The sequence below is a fragment of the Microtus oregoni genome, unplaced genomic scaffold (assembly GCF_018167655.1).
Source record: "Microtus oregoni isolate MIOR12 unplaced genomic scaffold, Mior012 000098F_ref0000018, whole genome shotgun sequence".
NCBI classification, from domain to species: domain Eukaryota; kingdom Metazoa; phylum Chordata; class Mammalia; order Rodentia; family Cricetidae; genus Microtus; species Microtus oregoni.
Window position 1 is genome coordinate 319,526 of NW_024544711.1, and position 21,949 is coordinate 341,474.

A 21,949-nucleotide genomic window follows, 5' to 3' on the forward strand; every position below is an offset into this window, starting at 1 on the left:
GTTTTAAAGGTCTATTCCTCTGAAAATGTGCACTCCTAAATCCAACTGCTGTGACCTTGTCTTGGGTGGCTTGTACCAAACAGTTGCCAGCTGCAGGTAGTTATAATTGGACAAATTAGCTATCCTTAGGAACAAGCCTGAGTGTGCAGGTGGACTCTAGCGGCAAACAGGTACAGCGGTGTGGGGAGAGAAATAACTGAAGCCTGATCTATTGCCCTCATCTACGCCATATGCCAAGTTTCCTTCAATCTCCTGCTATCACCCTGACATGTCACCATGCTCATGCACACACTGTGACCCTACACCAACATGTCACCATGCTCCTGCACACACTGTGACCCTACACTCTGACATGTCACCATGCTCATGCACACACTGTGACCCTACACCAACATGTCACCATGCTCCTGCACACACTGTGACCCTACACCCTGACATGTCACCATGCTCATGCACACACCGTGACCCCACACCCTGACATGTCACCGTGCTCCTGCACACACCGTGACCCTACATCCTGACATGTCACCATGCTCATGCACACACCGTGACCCCACACCCTGACATGTCACCGTGCTCCTGCACACACCGTGACCCTACACCTGACATGTCACCGTGCTCCTGCACACACCGTGACCCTACACCTGACATGTCACTGTGCTCCTGCATACACCGTGACCCTACACCTGACATGTCACCGTGCTCCTGCACACACCGTGACCCTACACCTGACATGTCACTGTGCTCCTGCACACACCGTGACCCTACACCCTGACATGTCACCGTGCTCATGCACACACTGTGACCCTACACCTGACATGTCACTGTGCTCCTGCATACACCGTGACCCTACACCTGACATGTCACCGTGCTCCTGCACACACTGTGACCCTACACCCTGACATGTCACCGTGCTCATGCACACACTGTGACCCTACACCAACATGTCACCATGCTCCTGCACACACTGTGACCCTACACCCTGACATGTCACCGTGCTCATGCACACACTGTGACCCTACACCAACATGTCACCATGCTCCTGCACACACCGTGACCCTACACCCTGACATGTCACCATGCTCATGCACACACCGTGACCCCACACCCTGACATGTCACCGTGCTCCTGCACACACCGTGACCCTACACCTGACATGTCACCGTGCTCCTGCACACACCGTGACCCTACACCTGACATGTCACTGTGCTCCTGCACACACCGTGACCCTACACCCTGACATGTCACCGTGCTCATGCACACACTGTGACCCTACACCTGACATGTCACTGTGCTCCTGCATACACCGTGACCCTACACCTGACATGTCACCGTGCTCCTGCACACACTGTGACCCTACACCCTGACATGTCACCGTGCCCATGCACACACCGTGACCCTACACCTGACATGTCACTGTGCTCCTGCACACACCGTGACCCTACACCCTGACATGTCACCGTGCTCATGCACACACCGTGACCCTACACCTGACATGTCACTGTGCTCCTGCATACACCGTGACCCTACACCTGACATGTCACCGTGCTCCTGCACACACTGTGACCCTACACCCTGTTAGGCCACCATACATCTCACACTAACGCTTGCCCCACCTTCAGGCCTGTCCGCACATCAGCTGCCCAATTAACTCCTAAAATACCACCAAGGATTTCCTCTGCACCCAAGATATTACACCCCACTTCTGGATTGTAAAACCTTCCCTCCCCTAGCCCTACCTAAAAGGAAGGAAGCTAATTTTCTCCTTTATCTGCGGATACCTGTAGATTGAGTAGGCACTCCTCTCCCACCCATCCCTTCCCAGGAGTCCTCTGGGGTGACCTCTCACCTTTTAGATACCTCAGGCCCCAGATCCTTAGCAGTCAAGTCTCTTGGGTCTCTTCCCCTTTTAGGAGTGTACTGCTCAGTTCTATGCTTAGCTGCTTGCCTATGATTCCATGCATGCTCATCTTGCACGCCACAAGAGCCTGCCGAGTGTCAAGAAGAGAAAAGTGCCAGCACTTACAGGGCACCGCTGGGTGCCAGGCACTGAAGGAGGCCCAAATGGCTAAGTGTCTAGTAAGTGCTGTTAAAACTTCCACTGAACTAACAGCCTCACTCTTCCTTGACGGCAACTTCCGACTGCATATGATCTTGTTCTATAAAGTGGTCCTGACGAGGAAAATAATTTCTGAAAAGAGTCCTTTAAAATCAAATCTCAGCTCCACGCTCCTTCCCTTTGCCAATCGCTCAGCCCAGTTGTTGGAAACGGGAAGCCTGGTTGGTTTTTTCCCGGATCCTCTGTCTGGGCTACAGAGGGAATTGGAGCTATAGTTGTCTGTGGAACCTGAGTCGTGAAGCAATATTGTGGCTCCAAACACTGCAGATCTCTCAGCTCAGAAGTAGGCTCTGTGTCTGCCATTCTCCGGCCTCCACACCTTGGCAGCTAGAAGAAAGCTGACTACTGCTCCCAGTGTTTAAGACTTGAACAGAACATGCATGTAGCAACATCACTACCCAGACTTTAGAAACTCTTCATTCCATAAATGAAACTTCCTAACTAAGCTACTTTTGGATTTTTAGGAAAATTTTAAAGATTTATCATTTTTTATTTTATGTATATGAGTGTTTTGCCTACATGTATGTATGTGCACCATGGTGTGCAGTGCCAGGAGCAGGCACTGGATCTTCTGGAACAGGAGTTACATTTGGGTCACATGAGTTCTGAAAACCCAACCTAGGTCTTCTGCAGAAACAGCATCCTTTTACCCCCTGAGCCATCGTTCCAGCCCCAGGATGAGTAAGAATTTTTAAACATCATCCCTGCATGTACTGACACGACCATAAAAACCAGAACCATGTGGTAGCAACTACACATGTGTGCCAATCGTGTGGGCCCTACTCTTGCCCAAAGGCTTTAACTGGGAGAGAAGTGTAACATCTAACATTATAAAAACAACCACATAAACAATTGTGCACTTATTCCTTTTTCTGCCTACAAAAGTAATCTAAAGCCAGGCATGGGGATGCAAGCCTGTAATCCCAGCATCTGGAGAGGGAGGCAGGAGGATTGGGAGCTCACAGCAATCCTCAGCTATACAGGGAGTTCAAGGTCACCATTTTTTTAAATTTCAGGCCTGATCCACTTGGTGTAGGTCATACCTGACACTGTCACCTGATGTGGGATTCCCCTCTGTATGCTGTGATTACTACTAATGAATAAAAAAAACGACTTTGGAGCTATAGCAGGGCAAAACTTAGTTAGGTGGGGGAAACTAAACTGAATGCTGGGAGAAAGAAGGGCGGAGTCAGGGAGAAGCCATGGAGCTGTGCCAGAGACAGACGTGCTGAAACTTTGCTGGTAGGCCACGATGTCATGGTGATGCACAGATTAATGGAGATGGGTTAAATTAATATGTAAAAGCTAGCCAATAAGAAGCTAGAGTTAATAGGCCAAGCAGTATTTTAAATAATACAGTTTCTGTGTGATTATTCCGGGGGGCTGAGCAGCTGGGAACGAACAAGCAGCCTCCTTGTAACAGTCACCAAGGCCAGGAACTTGTGGCTAGTTAGGTCATGAGGTTTACTAGCCTGCTACCCACTACTAATACTCTGCTGAACAGGCAGAAAATGAATCCTAATGACTCAGCGCTACAGAGCATCGCTCAACCCTCATCCCTGAAGCTCCTTCTTACACACAATAGCTGACAACACAGAGACCCACAACTGTGCAACGTGCAGAGGATAAGCGACTTCAGCATGCTTGGCCCTGAACAGTATGTCTATTTCACAAGGCACCGCCTCAGGAGAGGAGGCAAGAGTCAGGGGTGGAAGATGACTCCAAGGAAACAGTGTTTTCTGGACACAAGGCAGAGGCACTATGGACTCGCAGTGATAGGGACAGCATGCACAGACCTGTCATAAGTCCAAGGTCAGAGGAGAGGAAGTAAACAGGAAGTCCCGCCTCTAGCTGAGGCCCTATTGGCATGGATTGCTGCCAGGAGAAGTAAAGTCAGTCTTCTTTAGGTGTGATACCTGATATATCAACCACACTCCCAGAGCAATCCCCATGCCTAGGAGTAGTTGACCAATATGAAACTAGACAGGAGGAGAGGGCAGGGAGGGAGGATCTGAGCTAGGGTTGAGGGAGAGGGACAAATATGATCAAAATAAATTATATTAAATTCTCAAATGAGTACACTATTTTAAATAATTTAAATTTTCTTAGAGAAAATGTGTTGTCTGGGATTCTGTCCTGCCTGATTTCTGTCCTCCCACCAGGTCCCACAGCCATTTAGCCCCAAAGAAATCACACAGAGGTCTATATTAATGATAAACTGATTGACCCATTAGCTCAGGCTTCTTATTAACAATTATAACTTATATTAACTCATTATTCTTATCTATGTTAGCCACATGGCTCGGTACCTTTTTCAGCAACGCAAACACATCTTCCTTCTTCTGTGATTGGGACAGGACTAAGCCCCCTAATTTTGAACATTTTTAGTTGTGCACATTTAGAAAACTTGGCAACTGAGAGTGTCTAATAGGCTATGAATTCTATCCAGGGCAGGAGAATTTAATAAATTCAGATGGCTAGATACATTCTGTTCATTACTTTGCTATCCAATCTCTGGCACAAGGCCAAAGTTACCTAACTACTTGAAGGTAGAAAGTCTACTGTGTGTCAAAGAGAGGCATGCCTACCTCTGCTGTGTGGCAAGACACCCAGAACCTTTGTCAGGATCACAGCTTTGACTCATTCAGCAGTCACCCGTGGAAAGCCCCACACAGAGACTGGCAAACTGTGAGTCCTTTACCACACAAAATCACCCACATGGCAGCTCACAACCATCTGCAACTCCAGTTCTAGGGGATGCCTTCTGACCACCACAGGTTCCTGTGTGCCTTGGTGTGTATCCATACACATCCACATAAAATGAAAAGAGAAATGTCTCTGAGTTTCTGTTAAAATAGTGCATTTTGTTCACGTACATGCACACTGGCGCATACATGTTCACAGCACAGACACATAACACATGCACATACACACCCACCTACCCACACATACAACAGAAAAGGAGGGACTTGTTACTTTCAAAGTAAGCGGTCTCCAACTCAGCAAATAGCTTACTAACCAGCAAATGCAAAGAACACAAAAGTCTTTTGCAAAGCTTTTAGTTTAAGGTATCACAAATCGCGATTTCTTACTTTTAAGACAGCACTACGTGGCTCCATAACAATGGCCCCTAACTTTCATCTGGTATGTGTTGTGTGCACGTGCTGGTAACTAAACTCTCACAGTGTGTTACTGCATTCAGCCTGCACGGGAATAAGAAGCAGGTATGTTACCAATTTCACCCCATTGACAATAAATCTCAGGCACAGAGTTAAACGGCTTGCCAGGGGTCACCAGGGAAGAAACGATGGGCTGCAAACGAGCCATTAACACTCTCCAGCACTTGAGAACTGTCCACGTTTGCCAGGCGTTTCTGTCTTTGAGCCCCTGGATCCACGTGACACTAGTGGGATGACCTCAGCAGCCACTTTGTTTTGTAAATGGAGAAAGTGTGACTCCATCACTGTGAATGACCTTCCCAAAATGCAAATGGAAGGTAGAGAAAGAGAAACCCAGATTTTCCCTCTCCATCTCCCAAGGAAGCTGCCCCTCCCAGTCAATAAAAGTAGCATCATGCATTGCTGAAATTTTCGTTGTTTAATAAATAATTCTAGGTTTAAGATCCAGGTTGCTAAAAAGTTACCCAGCCCAGGCAGCTAGTCTGATAAACCCCAGACTTCCTGTCTTCCTCAACCAATTCATTTCTCTGTTTATGTCCATGCTGCTCCAACCCAGGCATTCTTCAGGGACAGACCGTCCTCAGGCAGTCAAAATCAACAGCTCCTCCCTAATATGTAGTCCAAAACTGTATGAAAGCTGAAGGTTTTCCTTTAACACCGAGACACACTTCAAGACTGGCCACCTAGAAGCCCATCTATAAGACGGGACCCACTGAGTCCTGCCTTCTGCTCTTCTAAATCCTTTCACATCAAGGGGGGCTAGTGTCTCTGTGGTGGTCTGAAGGAAAATGGCTCCCATAGGCTCGTATGTTTGAATACCTTGGCCTTAGCTGGTATAACTGGGAAGGATTAGGAAGTGTGACCTTGTTGGGAAGATATATCACTGGGGGAGGGTTTTCAGGTTTCAAACGACTCGTGTCATTTTCAATGTTGCTTCCTGTTTGTGTCTTATCTGTTTGCTTCAACGCCATGTCCCACCATGACAATAACAGACTCCTATCTCTCTGAAACTGTAATCACAATTAAACACTTTCATGACCACAGATGCAAAACTTCTTAACAATAATACTTGCAAACCAAACTCAGTAACACATTAGGAAGATCATATACATTATGACCAAGTAAGCTTCATCCCAAATCAATATATATAATACATCAATAACACCATATAGACAAATTCAAGGACTGAAACCACACTTAATTGTTCAATAGAATGCTGAAAAGGCATTTGACAAAGTTCAACACACCTTCATGATAGAAGTTCTGGGTAGTTTATGAATAGACGGAACATATATCAAAAGAATAAAGGCTATATCTAACAAACCACAGCCAACATTATATTAAATGGAGACAACCTGAGAGCATTTCCTCTAAAATAAGGAGCAACACAAGACTGTTCACTCTCTCATTCAGTGTAGAGCTAGAAGTCTTAGCTTTAACAATTAGATAAGAGAAAGACATAGAAGTGACAGGAAAGAAAAAAATCAGACTATCCCTATTTGCAGATGATATGATAATTAAAACACCTTATTATAAAACTCTCGGGCCAATAAACACTTCCTTCTAAAGCTCCATTCTCGATTAACCTCACTCTGACATGCAAGAAGCAATTTCCTGTAATAACGTCTGTGCACACTGGAATCTCCCACGTAAGCTGTCCTGTGGTGTGTCCACTGCTGTTTCACCTGGTGCTTCCACATCTGCACAGAAGTGTACCCTTTACTTCATTATCACCAACAGGAATGCTGATGCTACTGAACAAACAGTAAGCTCTGAATAAATTCTTACATGGTTGTGCACACAAAGTTGTGCATACAATTACAGACATACGGCATTGTTCCAGACCCCAAAATACCCTTACATTCTATCTTAGTTAGGGTTTCTATTGCTGTGAAGAGACACCATGGCCATGGCAAGTCTTACAAAGGAAAACATTTAATTGGGGCTGGCTTACAGTTCAGAGGTTTAGGCCATTATCATCATGGTGGGACATGAAAGGGTGCAGGCAGACATGGTGCTGGAGAAGGGGCTGAGAGTTCATCTTGATCTAGCAACAGGAAGTGAACTGTCACACTGGGCATGGCTTGAGCATATATGAGACCTCAAAGCCCACCTCCACAGTAGCACATATCCTCCAACAGGGTCACACCTGCTCCAACAAGGCCATACCTTCTCGTGGTGCAACTCCCTACAGGCCAAGCAGTCAAACACACGAGGCTTTGGAGGCCACACTTATTCAAACTACCACACACTCAGAACCTATTTGTTTGCAAATAACTGTTCCAGGGCATAGTTTTAAAGTATCTTTAAAAAAAGGGATGACTTTCTGGGAAATTCAGGAAAATATTCTTATCTTCCTGATAAACAGCAGCTAAGTAGGAAATAATGTAGAGTCGTGATAGTGACGGTGAAGTACCGGTTACTCAATTACTGGAAACACCCATCGGCTGTTCTGACAGGACAATCTCACCTTGCGCTTGCGCGCTCTCTCTCTCTCCTCTGCACCTCACCCCAAGCAGTAAGAAGGATCACTAACCAGTTTTTACTTTTCCCTCCTAAAAAGAGTCAGCATGTAACTATAGGGATTCAGGGCAAAGCACAAAGATTTTATTAAAATGAAAAAGTCCATGTAACACGCACTCTAAAACTATGCCATTAAAAATTATTCCTGACTTCTCAAATAAGCACTTTCAAAATACACCTCCGCGCCCCCCCCCCGCAAAAAAGGAAATGCATGGCAGTGACTATCACTCTGAAAAGACGTCCCACACAGTCATTTCTCATACAAATTTTAAAAAATAGACCCGGCCTGGAGAGGCTGCCAAGTCCAAGCAGGAGCCATACACAGGTGCTCAGGACAGCCACAGAGCTGAGAAGACCTAACTTGAGGGAAGGGGCTAGGAGTATACGAGATAGGCAGGGCAGCCAACCTAAGTGGCTTCAACAAACCCTGGCCTCTCCTTCCATGATCAGCTCTCATTCTTTCCTTCCTCCCAGGGTGAAAGCCAGAAGGGTGGGAGAGCAGCAAGGCAGGAATGAGGAGGGAAGAGCAGACACAAAGGTCCACCATCTGGGACCTGGGAGACCAGTCCAGTTCTGAGTCCTGCGTCCTCACTGCGGACCACGGCCTCACGCTCTAAGGGAAAGCCAGTCCGTGAGAGCTTATGCCACCTTCACCGCTCTCTGCTGCCCTTTCAAGAAGGCTTTCCAGGGGCAAACTGAGCGGGGGGTAAATGAGTGTGTGCAGAGGGTCAACTAGCTGAAGCGCTGCTCAACAGACCGAACGCCTGGCGGGAAAGAGCAAATGACACGCAGAGTGAGCTCGCGTGAAGGATGCTGTAGCGTCGAGGCACTAACCTGATCCTGGACTCTCGACACTGTACACGGGAAGGCGCTGTAGTCTACACTGGGAGTTTCCAAATGTCTGAATAACTGTGGACAAGTCCACAGAGCTCAAACCATGCCAGTTTCAGAACCATGAGGATTTGCTCTGACTCCCTCAGTCATGGGAATCTTAGTCCAATGCAACAAAGCCAGGACGGCTCCCTGGCTTTTAACCTGCAGCCCTGGGGAAATCTCTAAAGTTCGGGGTTGAAAGTGATGCTGGAAAGTATGTGTTCACAGAAAGTCTTCTAGCGACCTATCACTTGTGTATGTCAGGGGGAAGAGCACACCTTACCTTGCTCAGAACAGATCACTACCAAGTTCTCAATGTTTCAACAGATGGACATATATATATATGATAATTTTTCTAACATACCTGAAAACCAGGCATATTACCTAAGCCCAGAAAAACCTAAAAGAGCAAATCAGCATATGTCCAAAAAGAGAAACATTTTCCTGCTGAGGTTAATTCACACAATCAACACTAACCCACCAATGCCTATCATTCCACAATGGCTTGACTGGGAATCCCATTAAAAAGGCCTAGTGTCCTCCCTCAGGGTTTCCCAGCCAGTAGCTACCACCCACGAGGTCTGGTGTGAACAGTAGTTTGGACCTATGAGATCTGGTGTGAACAGTAGTTAAAGCCCATGAGGCCTGCTGTGAACAGTAGTTACAGCCATGCATGAGGACTAGTGTGAACAGTAGTTACCACCCATGAGGCCTGGTGTGAACAGTAGTTACTGCCCATGAGGTATGTTGTAAACAGTTTCATCTGCAACATCTCAAGACAAGGAGGAGAGTTTGGCCCTAATTTACAAACAAGGATGTGTAATTATTCAGCCACAAATAAGGCTGCACTTCGGAGTTCTAAAGCCATGCACGTACATACAAGCCCTCAGGCAATTGCCTGAATGTTAAAGGGCCCCCACATGACCCACGTGTGCGCATGCGTGGTTCCATTCACATATGACATAGCTAAACCCTTGTGAGCATGTGTGAGCCCATCATCTGCGTATGACGTAGTCACGCCAACCCCCTGTGCACATGCACTAGGCAGCTTTTAAAAAGCTGGCCGCACCATCTTTCTCTGTACACCATTCCCCAGGCCTGTACACAGCCCCTCTAATAAACTCCTAAGCGGGTTTGTTGTATGTTCTGTGTTTCCTTCTTGCTCGCACCAGGTAATTTCAGGATGCACACTCAGAGGGTGGCTCGTCTGCACTGACAGTGATGGCAGATGGGAAGGAAGGGCTCTCCACTGAGGAGTCCGTCAGCAGGGTTACCCCTGAGCAGAACTCTGGAGCTCCTCTAGCAGGCTAGATGGGCTGGAGCTTTCCAGACAGAGACATGAATAGCAGGCATGTGGGGTATTCAAAAACTTGGACGCAGTCTGGCTTAACTGGACAGTAAGATCAGGATGAGGAAGTAGCAGCGTAAAGAACAGAAAGAATGGGAGAGGAGGGGAGGGGTAATGAGGAGAGCCGTGGAGACCGGACAGTCACAGACATTGACGGTTTGTCAGACCCATGTACCTGAGAAGAAAGAGTTTCTTGTAGAGCATTCCCTGGGATGCTCAAATAGCACGTCTTTACCTTCCGATGTGCACCGCGTACCACCACACCTCACCCCAACTTCCTTATCACCTGCCCTAACTGCATTTCCCACTCCCTACTGCACTAAACAGTGAGTGCATGTTTATGCCTCTCCTCCTGTGCCCCAGACTGGTGAACAAATCCATGCTCCACTCTCCCAAGATATACTGGTCCCCGGTAACAGACTCCTGCTACAAGCTGTTTCAGTGAAGAAGTGTATTAGCTCAGCCATGAGGGAATCCAGGGGTAGGGAGAGAAGACTCAGGGCAGTTCAGAGACACCGCTGTAACTTCTTCTATCTCTTCCGTCTTAGGAGTCGCTGTAGTGGTCTACACGCTGTAATCAGTAGCCAATGGCTCTGGTGATAAGGAGGGGAAGTGTGTATATGATAATGTGCTAGACAGGAACTTTCCCAGAAGCACTTTCACCAGCAAGCTTGCCTGTGCCTGTTATCCAGCAGGAGTCCTTCATCTCCAACGGCAACAGGCACACCTTCAGAGCAATTATCCTCCCTGGACTGGGGTAGGGCTGGGACCAACTTCCTCCTGGGCTGCTGGCTGCACCAAAGAGCAGCTGGGTGAGGAATGACAGAGGTGACTCCTGCGTGCTGAAGGCCACCAACCAAGTGCTCTACATCTTGGGCCACGACCCTTACATTTCCACATTCTCCCAGATCTTAGAGAATCCCACCTCCTAAATGTCTTTCGGATTTTATTTCCTCTCCCCTTCTCCATTACTGTTGCCTTAAGTTGTGCCCTTCTCAGTCCTTGACTGCTCCAAGACACACCTCTGAGAGACACCTAAAGACTTACTAGGGGTAACGGTGGGGAGAATTAGCATTTCCAAATTGTAAATGAGAAGCAAATATATTTTTAAATTATTATTATATAATTATTATATATTATATATTATTATATAAAATATTATATATATCACTTATTGAGTATATTTGCTCTTACATGCCTAAAATCCTTTTCCAGATTTCACCATCATCCTATGAGGCAGTTATCGCGTTCCTCTACATACAGATGAAACCGTGGCTGCCTCAAGAACAGCTGTCCCCATGGAGAAAACAGGACATGAACACGGGGAGCGCAAGAACAGCTGTCCCCATGGAGAGACAGGACATGAACACGGGGAGCACAACAAAGGACTAGAGACACCCACACAGCCCCAGAGAGGAGGCTAGCCTGGGCACCGAGTGTGAGCCCACGCTAAGCTGGAAGCAGTGGGATGGGGAGAAAAGGCAGTTTGAGAAGCAATATCTGATGTAGCCAAAGGCCAAGACTGTTTCTCAAACTTGCTTCTGAAGAAGGGCAAAGTAGGGAGAGAATCGTGCTACACAAACAGTCTATGGTTAGCTCAAGAGCCTGGCCTTCAGGCAGGTCACAGTCTGTGCGGAAATGTGGACTACTTTTGGTTTGTGACACAATCTCATTGTGTGGCTCCTTTCTGTCCTGGAACTCACTTAGGCAGATTAGGCTGCCTTCTAACCTGCAGCAATGTTCCTGCCCTCTGTCTCCTGGCTGCTGGGATTACAGGCATGCGCTCAGGACTCTAAACAAGCCAGTCCATGAGAATCTTGGAACTCAGTGTGCTGACCGCTCTATGTGGGGCTCAGAATGCGTCCTTTCTAAATCCGCTGCAGAATTCAGTTTCACTCCCTCTCCAGTCTCGGATGGCTGACCCCTCCCTTGCCATCTGACCTCTCTGCTATGGTTCTATTGTCCCAGTGTGCTAGGATGGGCGAGCAAAGACACTACCACCCAGCACTCCTTCAAACCCTGCCTTCTCCACCTTCCTTGTTCTGACTCCGTCTAGGAATGTCAGTCTCCTCTGCTAGGAAACAGACTTCTCACGCTTTGGAAAAGCAGCTAGCCCTTTCCAGCCTGCAGCCTCTGGAGGAGCCATTCTGCCCTGGGGGATCTCTTCGGAGTGTTCAGTCACGGAGAAAAGTATTAACAATGGATGGCATTAAGTAAGAATGGCTGTTTCACTTAGAAAAGAAAACAAACAGGAAGTGCACACACAGCTCAGGGGACGTAGGAATGCAAATCGTTCTTTTCTGTTTTCCTTTAGAGACTGGTACAGACTCTCCAAATTGTAAGTACAAGCTTCCTGAGTCACAAAGTAAACTGACTGGTTCCTGAACTTAACACACCTTGTCTTTGCCTAGGACATGTGATAACAGGTGTCTCTTTAGCCTTAATATGTGAGACTTACAAACAAAACGCACAGAGTAGAGGAGAAGAGCAGTTGTTCATCCCAGCCCAGAATGACCAGGAGCAACAGATACCAGCTTTACAGGGGTCGACATGTCAGAGCTAACGTTCCACCAAGCAGCCTCAGAGAGACAGGAACACAGCCAGAACTCAGACTTGTCACATCTATACTGGCCTGCAGACAAATGCCCTCCAATCAGACAGGGAAAAAAAGATTTTTTTTTTCATAAAACCCCAATGCTTATTAAGGCTGAGAACAGTACCAAATCAGATTTACACAGCTTCAAGAGTAAAATGAGCAGAGGGCAATCTTTAAAAAATCAAGGCAGACAGAACTCCCTAATTATGCGGACACACACCGTGGTACTAACCAACAGCGTCCTCAATTGAGACAACGCAGGAGAGCGAGATTCTCTAGCCATTCCTGAAATCCGCACTTCTCCTAATAAGACTCAAACTGGAAGGAGAACGCGCTATTTAAAAGAGAAATAAAAGACCTAAGATCTGAGAAGTAGAGGCAGGAGGATCAGAAATTTGAGGAAATCCTCAGGTACAGCCACTTTGAGGCCAGCCAGGACTACAGGAGACCCTGTCTCTAACCACCCCACCCCCCACTTCTACAAGAAAAGAGAAAATGGCGTGACTCATGTTTTCTGCAACAGCTGCCAATCAGCTCTTCAGTGTGCCACCCGCACTGAACCTTCTCATTCTCTGCCCATTATCAATATGAAAACTAGAGTATCTTGGCAACAGATTTTTCACAGTGAAACTCTTTATTCTGCAGTCTTTTCTAGTAAAAATCAAATGGCAAAGGAATGTCATTATCTATAGTAAAGATTTTCAATATAGCCCGACCAACTGCAGCATTCCATTCTTCCCTCCTATTCAAATTACAGTTAATAAGCATCTATTACACGAAGCGTACAGCCCGAGCTCCCGGAATCACAGGCATGGGCTCGCAAGCTACAGGAAGAGACAGAGAGTCCAGAAACACTTGGAGTGTGCTGGGGTGCCGAGACAGAGATATGTGAAGACACAGATGGGCACCCTGCCTAGTCAGGCTCAGCTGAGACACTTGATTCAAGTTTTGAAGCCTGGTTCAGATGAGGGGGGAAGGCAAAAGGGTACTTATATAGCAACCAGCAGGAGTCCCGTGCACAGTGCCCCGGGAGGGTCTGGAATGTCTGGGAAGCTGAGAGCAGTTCTGCCTGGCACAAGCAAGCCACTGGTCAGGCTGGAGGCTAGAAAAGAGGCGAGAGCGAGGCCAGCAGTCTCTGCTGCTCAGCACATTCACAAGGAATGTGTAAGGTGGCTATTTTATACAGGGTAGAACTGGGGCTTTGAAGTGACAAGTATCTTTCTAAAGCTCCACAGTCTGCTTACACTAACACAAACGTCACTTCAGAATCATTCCTTCAACCTATGTTTGCTTAAAAGGTCCCTGGTTTTGTAAGTTAGACGGCAGATATCAAAATATATCAGTACTCACATATATGCTTAGCAGAATTTATGAAAACATTTCTTTTCACTCCCTGCCCCTGCCCCAGCCTTCTCAGACATTTCCCTTCCCAGTCCAAGTAAAAGGAAACTTAGACATCTTCTTGAGATGCATATACTTTAAACCTCACTTACGACTACTTTCTTCTGGTTCCCTAGGAAGTTTCTGATTGAGGATGACGGGACTCGTAAGGATCTCACGATGGGCAGGACGTAACAGCACTTAACAGCGAAAAGATCGGCTGTACATTGTAACTGGATAGCGGGTATGGCACAGCTCCACGTTTAAAAGTTACGAGGGGCTGGAGAGAGGGCCCAGGGTTAAGAGCACTGGCCGCTCTTCTAAAGGACCAGATTCAGTTCCCAGTGTCCACGAGGCAGTTCACAGTCATCTCTAACTACAGTTCCAGGGAATCCAACACCCTCTCTGGCCTCTGTGGGTACCAGGAGGCATCCACATGGTACACCCACACACACACACACACATATGCAGGCAAAATACTTAGGCATATAAAACAAATAAATCTTGTTTTAGGTTAATGGAATTCCTAGCTCACTGCCAAGTCAGTTTCATTAATTTAGTCATCACCTCTATGAAAATCAAGTACCTCACTATTCAGAGTACCAAACCCTGCCAAGATGAAATGCTAATCTTTTTCATATTTGCATAGCAATTCTAAGGGCACAATTTACAATCAAACCTTATGACTTTTTTCAAATCTTTTGCTCTTCAAATCCAGAAAAAATAGTTTGAACCCCATTCAAGTTTTGCTTTGGAAAAGAACAAAAGGAAAGTACAGCACCTCTCCCTGCACAGAGAGCCACAAAGGGCCTCAGGAAAGCTTCCCAGAACAAACACTACAAAAACTGAGGTCAACCACAGGAGAAAGTCTTCCTTGAAGAAGCTGAAGAGACGGCAGCAGAGAGCAAACAGGCAAACGCTATTGTTCTGGCGGGACCCACAATCGATAGCGCGTAGCTTATATAAATCTCAGATCAGACTCAAGCAAGAGACTGAATGAAAAGAACTTCCTGCCTGTCAAGCGAGGTTACGTCTAAAGGAAGAATGCGAATGTCTAAGTAACACTAGAATGGATACAAGAAAAATAGTCTTTTATTGTTCTAATTACTTTTTAAACAGAAAATCATTTTCCAGTCAGGTGATAATTGTGAACACATGCAGCTATCACCCTTGCACTGAAGTGCTCTCTACCAGAACACAATCTTCCCGCTGAAAAGCCTTTATCTGCATTATGAAAAATGACTTTATAACTAACTTTTCAACTCATAATCTGGTACTTTATTTAAATAAACTGAAGGAGTACTTTCCAATTGGTGCACACGATAACGTCTTATCAGCCTTCTCTCACGTGTGTACATGTGATAGCTACAGTTAGTCTTCCAACCAAATGCCCTATTTTAACAGAAATTCAAAGGCATTCCTCTTTCCTCTTTATTTTATGTGGATATATGAATGCACACCAAGGCACACGGGTGCCTGTGGAGGTCGGAAGACGTCCCTACAACTGGAGTTGCAGATGGTTGTGAGCTGCTTGTGGGTTCTGGGAACCAAACTCTGGTCCTCCTCAAGGGCAGTTAAGAGCACTGAGCCATCTCTCCAGTCCCAGCTCTTGCTTACTTTTCAGATTTTTACAAGGGAAGTCTTAAGTAAACCACATAAGGATCAGTAAAATCACTTCCATTTAAATAAAAGAGAGCCTAGAGTGGTGGCTTCTGCCTGTTCTGGAATCTCCCTGCCTAGGAGACTGAGACAGGAAGACGGTCACAAGCTCAGGGCCGGTTTGGGCTATAGTGTGAGAGACCCTGTCCAAAAAACCACAAAATATGTGAATAAGTTTAATGCAGAGCCAGTGGTTCTTATTTGATTTTTAATAGCTGTTCTATGTTATGTGTGTGTTTGCCTGCACGCATGCATGTGTAGCATGTGCATGCCTGGTGCTCTCAGCAGTCACAAGAAGACATCAGATCCCATTGTGGTTCCCATTTCACTTGAGAATAAAAAAAATGGGCAACTCAAAATCTCAAAAAGCACTTTTTGAAAGATTTTTGTTTATTATTGCTGTATGAGTGTTTATCTGTGCACTGTGGGGTGATGAGTGTGTGGCAGCACCCAAGTAGAGGACAGAGGACAACTCTGTAGAGTTTCTCTCCTTCAAACTTTGTAAGAATTCCAGGGATCAAACTCAGATACCCAGGGATGCCGAACAGACATCTTAACACCGAGTCAACGCATCAGCTCTTGAAATGTATTTTAAAGCCAGGTGGTGGTGGCGCACACCTTTAATCCCAGCAGTGCTGGGAGGCAGAAGCAGGTGGATCTCTATGAGTTCCAGGCCAGCCCAGTCTACAGAGTGAGCTCCAGGACAGCTTGGGCCACATAGAGAAACCCTGTCTCAAAAAAACAACAAAAGTTCTTTTAAAAATTAATCGATAATTTTTGTTTTAATTTCAGAGGAAAATAAGTTAACTTATGTTGCTTAACATTGTGTTTATTTTCATTTAATTTCTGAGAATAATTTTGCTAGTATAAAAATACAAAAGGAACAATAATTACATCAAGTACATAAAGTTAAAACTCTGACTTTTCAAACAACATATGACCCTAAAGTCCTGGAAGTACTGAGTATGTGCTCAAAGCATTTGGAAAAATGCTTCAGTGACAGAAGAGGGACAAAATAAAGTCGGGGATCAGGTTTTATGCACCATCAGCGGCCACATTTATGGTCTCTCTCCCATTTCTCACCCGTTTTCTTATTTTCCTTCCAATACTTAGAAGAGAAGCATTTCCTGCTATAATGGCTTCAACTAAACTTTTGTCAATTTTCCAAGCTCTAAATCTCAGCCACGCTGCTGGAAGAACTCTAGGCTAAGCTTTTTCTCTTCCTGGCTACCATAAAACCCTTGAGTCTTTTTCATCTGATCTCTGTGTTTCTAAGATCTGAAGATTGGGCATTTTGTCTCCACTTTCTAAGAGCGGTGGACAGGCCTCGGTCCCTCAGGAACACTTGGACCTTATGGAAACTTTGGTTTTAATTGGTGATAGCCAAAGTCACCAAGCAAACTACCCCAGAGAGAACACTGTAACAGAGGCTGTTGGTTACTGGCTGTGAAGTTAACTTGTGATCTAAACAGGAGCTAATTTTATCAAATTAATATACAGTAGCTGGGACCGGAGAGGTGGCTCAGAAGTTGAGAGCACTGGCTGCCCTTCCAGAGGACCAAGGTTAGATTCCCAGCACCCACATGGCTTACAACATCTGTAATATCAATTCCAGAGGATCCGTCAGTCAGTCTCTTACACATGCATGCAGGCAAAATACCAACACACATAAAATAAGCAAAATTCAAATATGCATATAGAGTAACTGACACCTGTATGCCATAACATGGGAAGGGGAAGAGGAAGGTTAAAAAGCCAGTTCTCTATAGCATAGCCCACCTACTCAAACAATGTCTGAGGATCACTTACACAGGGTGCTTTTGCAAGCCTCGCACCATTGGCAAACATACAAATGCTTAATTTAGTACATACTACAGGTAGCTAGTTCCTAACACACTCATTTTTAAAGAGGGATAGTAGCCGCAGACAATGTGGTTAGCTCCAGCAGACATCTGTGTTGCACACACAGACATCAAAATCAGCACAGCATGCTTTTGTGACACCAAAAGAGGTGTGTGGCAAAAAGTGATTACTTCCAACGAAAGCCTGCTTTAAATAGTGTTTAGTTACATGGCGCTCAGCCAAAAGAACACTATTTTGAAGCTGTTGTTGCCTTTGAATCACTCACCAACCTTCAACCCATTTGTAAAACAAGGTAAATACTATGGATTTACTAAAAGTAAGTATGGATCAGGAGTTGGGACTCACGTTTCTTTAACAAACTTACTCTATTTGATCTGGAGTCTTGGCTGCTCTCCTGACAGAATAATCTACACAAGCCACAGCTGACAGGGGCATGGCTTTCATGATTAAGTGGGGAGCTCTTGCTGCAGACAACTCGAGAGTCCAAATGCACTTATTCTTTGCGCTTCAGAAGGTCTCTTTGCCGGACTGGTATCAGGTCCTAACTTATCCTTCTGACTGTTCCCACTCCTACACCAGGCAATCCGTCTGTATCGCCAAGAACTGTTTTTGTTTTTATTTTGGCCTATTTTGTTCACAACAAAATCTTCTATCGTACTGTGCAGTAAAGTTTTATTTCCCCCTGTTTTCCTACTGTGTGTGGATGTGTGACATAAAGAAAAGTTAAAAATATAAAGCAAGCATTGTCCCTCCAAATACTATTTTATTGCTCTTGGGGAAAACTGAAAGATGGAAATTTGATTGAATTTGCTTGTTATAATTGCTGGGGAACACTGTTCAAAACGATTTCCCAAAGGAAGGGGTTAAGTGTTTTAGCTTTAATTGGTCACTTTGGCCTTTCTCTGAAAGAGGATTACACCATGAAATTCTAATTCTGTATGCCCAAACTGGCAACATCCACGAACAGGCTTCTAGCCAGGAAGTTTTTCTGGTGGGCGTAAAGGTAATCAAAATAGACTGCCCCAAGGGAATGCCCAGAACCTACCTCACGCGGACAACTTCTGAAATGACAAGACTAGGAGAGGCTATGGGGCATCATGGTAAAGTCGACCCCCCAGACTCACAGGTTCCAGACGCGCAGGGGTGTGGAGGGGGGCACGATAGGCAGACTCCACAGCTGCCTTAACTAAAATGCCTCGGTGGTTTAATACTGAAGGAAAAAGGCAAACAAAACACACACACTGGATTCCTATCTGCTCAGAACTGTTGGAAAGGCGAAACAAACGCGCAGGCGCATCCTCAGGTTGTCAGGTATTTTTTAAAAAATGTACTCATTAAAATTAAGGAAGTGGGTCGGGTGCAAGCTCGTAGGCTTTCTGTGGGTTTTCTAGTTTAGAAGCAGCAATACATTTTTGATGACTACAAACAGGGGCAAACCGATCACAGATTTGCTTTGTGAGATGTTTACTTCAATGTGGAGATAAACCAGCTCGCTAGCGGAAAGAAAATTGGGCAAACGTAGCATTCTCCAGCTACAAACCCGGGGAACACAATCACAACAACCAGATTCTTGTTTCAGGGAGAGAGTGCGTTAGTTTACTTCCCCAAGAATACTATCAGGGAAAATGGGGGTGGATGGGGGAGGAAGGCTTCCACAAAGCCGAGAAGCACGCCTCCAGCACCCGGTTGGGGAGCAGCCTGCCCATTCAATTCTGCGAGGGGCCTAAGAGCTGCTGGGGGAGCCCGGGAGTGGGCAGAGTCACCGGGGCTCTAATTGCTGCTGGAAGTTGGGGCGTCGAGGACCCTTCAAGACAGCAGTTACTTTTCTAAAGCATCTCCAAGTTAGCACAGCCCCACAGACCCCTCCTCTGTCTGAGGCCGGGACTGCTGCTCTGCTGTTGCACGGTGGCCGGGCTGGACCGGTGACAGTCTTGAGACAAAGCCGCGGACCCCCACGTCGCGGACCTCGTACCGCGCCCCGGCTGCACCTACCTTGATGCCCTGCTGCTGGGTGGTAAGGGTGAGCTTGGACTCGTCCAGGAGCAAAACTTCGCAATAAAATTCTTCCGGAACGGCGCAGAAACAGCCCATGTCGGCTGAAAAACGTCTCCAGTCAGGCGAGAGCAGCGACCGAGGTGCCCGCCGCCTCCTCCCCTCAAGCGCGAAGCATTAATTTATTGTACGCGCCGCGGAGAGGGCGAGAGGCGCGGGTCTGGGTGGGGCCCTGGGGAGCGAAGTCTGGGGTCCTGCAGTCGAGCCGAGGGCGCCCCGAGAAGCTCGGAGAGCGGAGGCGGGAGGGTGAGCGCTCCCCAGAGCGTCAGGGACCCAGAGCCGCCCGAGAAGCGCCCGCCGAACTGGGCGCCGGGAGCGGCGTGTCCCCGCGCATCCTGCGGCTGAGGCTCCTCTTCTAAAAACTGGGGCGGCGACCTGGGAACGACAAGAGTCGCCTGGTTAGGGACGGGCAGCCAGGGACACGAAAAGGGAGGACCGGGCGCTCCAGACCCTCCCTGGGCTCGGACGCCCTTCGGTACTCGGCAGCGCCAGCCCCGTACAAGCACCGGAGCGATTCCCCTGCCGCAGCGCCCAAGTCCCCACCGGGAGCGCACCGGGCCCCGCCCCACACCCCCGTGGCAAGGTAGGCAGAGAGGAGAGCACTCAGCTTCTCTTTTGTGTCGGGGGGTGGCCAAGCCTCCCCAGCCTGGGACGCGTGGCCAGCGGCGAAGGTCGCCACTCCCTCTGCGGCTCTCACAGCCAGCCCGGGGGCGCGGGGGGGGGGGGGCTCCTCACCGAAACCAGCCGGGGGGGCGGAGATCAGCTTGTTGCGGGCTGCGGCTTCCGTCTGAGGGTCCCCGAACTCATCCCGCCGAGATGGCCAAGTTCAAGCGCTCCTCTCCCGAACGCCCTGCTACGGGGACGGAACGCCGAACGTCTTGAAGAGACGAACGCCGGAGAACCTGCGGGCGGACGCGGCAGTACCCGGGCACCGAGGCCGCCGAGGCTCCAGGGAAAGTTCTTGGCCGCGCGGGGCGGAGCCCTGGGCAGGAGCGACCCAGGTGCAGAGAGCCCCCGGGCGTCCGCAAAAAGCCGCCCAGCTGAAGCAGGATCCCCGGAACTACGATCCGGGCGCCCCTTCTGGGCGGGGTCTCCGCTGGGGGCGGAGGGCGGGGCAGAGGTGGTCAGTCTGGCCCGGTGCCGGCAGGTCCCAGCCAGAACGCGTGCACTGCGCGAGAGCCGCGCGGCCGTCTCCAGGTCACTGCGTTCGTTTCCCTGGGAGACCTGGAGGGTGGCTTCGGGCGGCCAGGGCGCAGTTGTGTTCCGACCCCTGCGTGCTGCGATCCCAGTCCCACGCCCTCCGCGCGGCGGGCCGGGGCCAGGCACTGGTGGGCACAATAGCTCTGAGGCTGCAGTGACCCCTGGTGGGTTCCGGTGTCCGTGCACAGGCAACACCGGCTGAGTGTGGAAGACACAGGACCCCCGCTGGCCCTGGGAGCAGGTGCAATCTGAGCTCTCTAGCTGGGAAGCTGCAGCGAATTAATGCAAAAGCAGTCGGTGGAGGCTGGGGCTGAGGTGGGGGGCGCACCGCGGGAGGTGACTCGCTGAACTCTGTTCTGTATTGACTACTAGAAAGAGAAAGAACTTGGCATGGGGTAGAAATTCCCTCTTCTACCACTTGTTAGCTTGGATAGTAAAAATTAAAAAAAAAAATTTAAAAAAACTATTTTAGTAAAAAACTTTGTGTCCGCAGCAACATAGTAAAAATAGTTTTGCACCAGTTGGACACAGTTGTCAACACAGTGATTTCCCACGAAAGACTAATATAAGAAATCTCACTTTTCCCTGCCCAACTTCCAGATAAACGAGATAAAAACCCTCGTTAATCTTTCAACGTTTCTGGAAATTGAAGCAGGTTTTGGGATTCTGTCAAATTCTGTATGCAACTTTAGGTTCTACTTTAGAAGTTTTATTCAACTTAAACTTGTGGATTTTAGCATCTCACGATGGAGGCTTTTCTGCAATCGAGCTTTCCTGTCATTTATGGCCAAATGTGGCTGGAAGATATCTTAATGGTTTTCTTTCTGTACCACAATATGCAGCAGAACTATATAAGCCTACAAAGAGTTCGAAGCCACCTACCGGTTCATGGGACTTTGGTTTAGGATTTTTGTCTGTTGCCACTGACGGAAAGGCTGGGTTGGGGGTGGAGCAGTAATTCTGTTGCAAAGCCTTGACATTCCATACATACAACAGCCTATACTAAGTGAGACATTTTCTTTTCCATCTCTTCATCGCAGATTAGAGATAAGAAAATTAAAAACCGGGGGCTGGAGAGATCGCTCAGAGGTTAAGAGTGTTGCCTGCTCTTCCAAAGGTCCTGAGTTCAATTCCCAGCAACCACATGGTGGCTCACA

General features: G+C 47.5%; 1 protein-coding gene across 2 annotated transcripts in view; it reads right to left on the bottom strand.

Moving 5' to 3' along the window:
- Window positions 1–20,627, bottom strand: part of LOC121443022 (band 4.1-like protein 4A) — a 188,743-nt gene extending 168,116 nt beyond the window's left edge. For both annotated transcript variants that reach the window (XM_041644706.1, XM_041644705.1), the window contains exons 1-2: window positions 20,328–20,627; window positions 19,533–19,967 (exon numbers count right to left, since the gene is read on the bottom strand). In XM_041644706.1, coding sequence (XP_041500640.1) covers window positions 19,533–19,631 — 99 coding nt within the window. In that variant the 5' untranslated portion in view covers window positions 19,632–19,967; window positions 20,328–20,627. The remainder of the gene's footprint in view (window positions 1–19,532; window positions 19,968–20,327) is intronic.
- Between the last annotated feature and the right edge of the window lie 1,322 nt (window positions 20,628–21,949).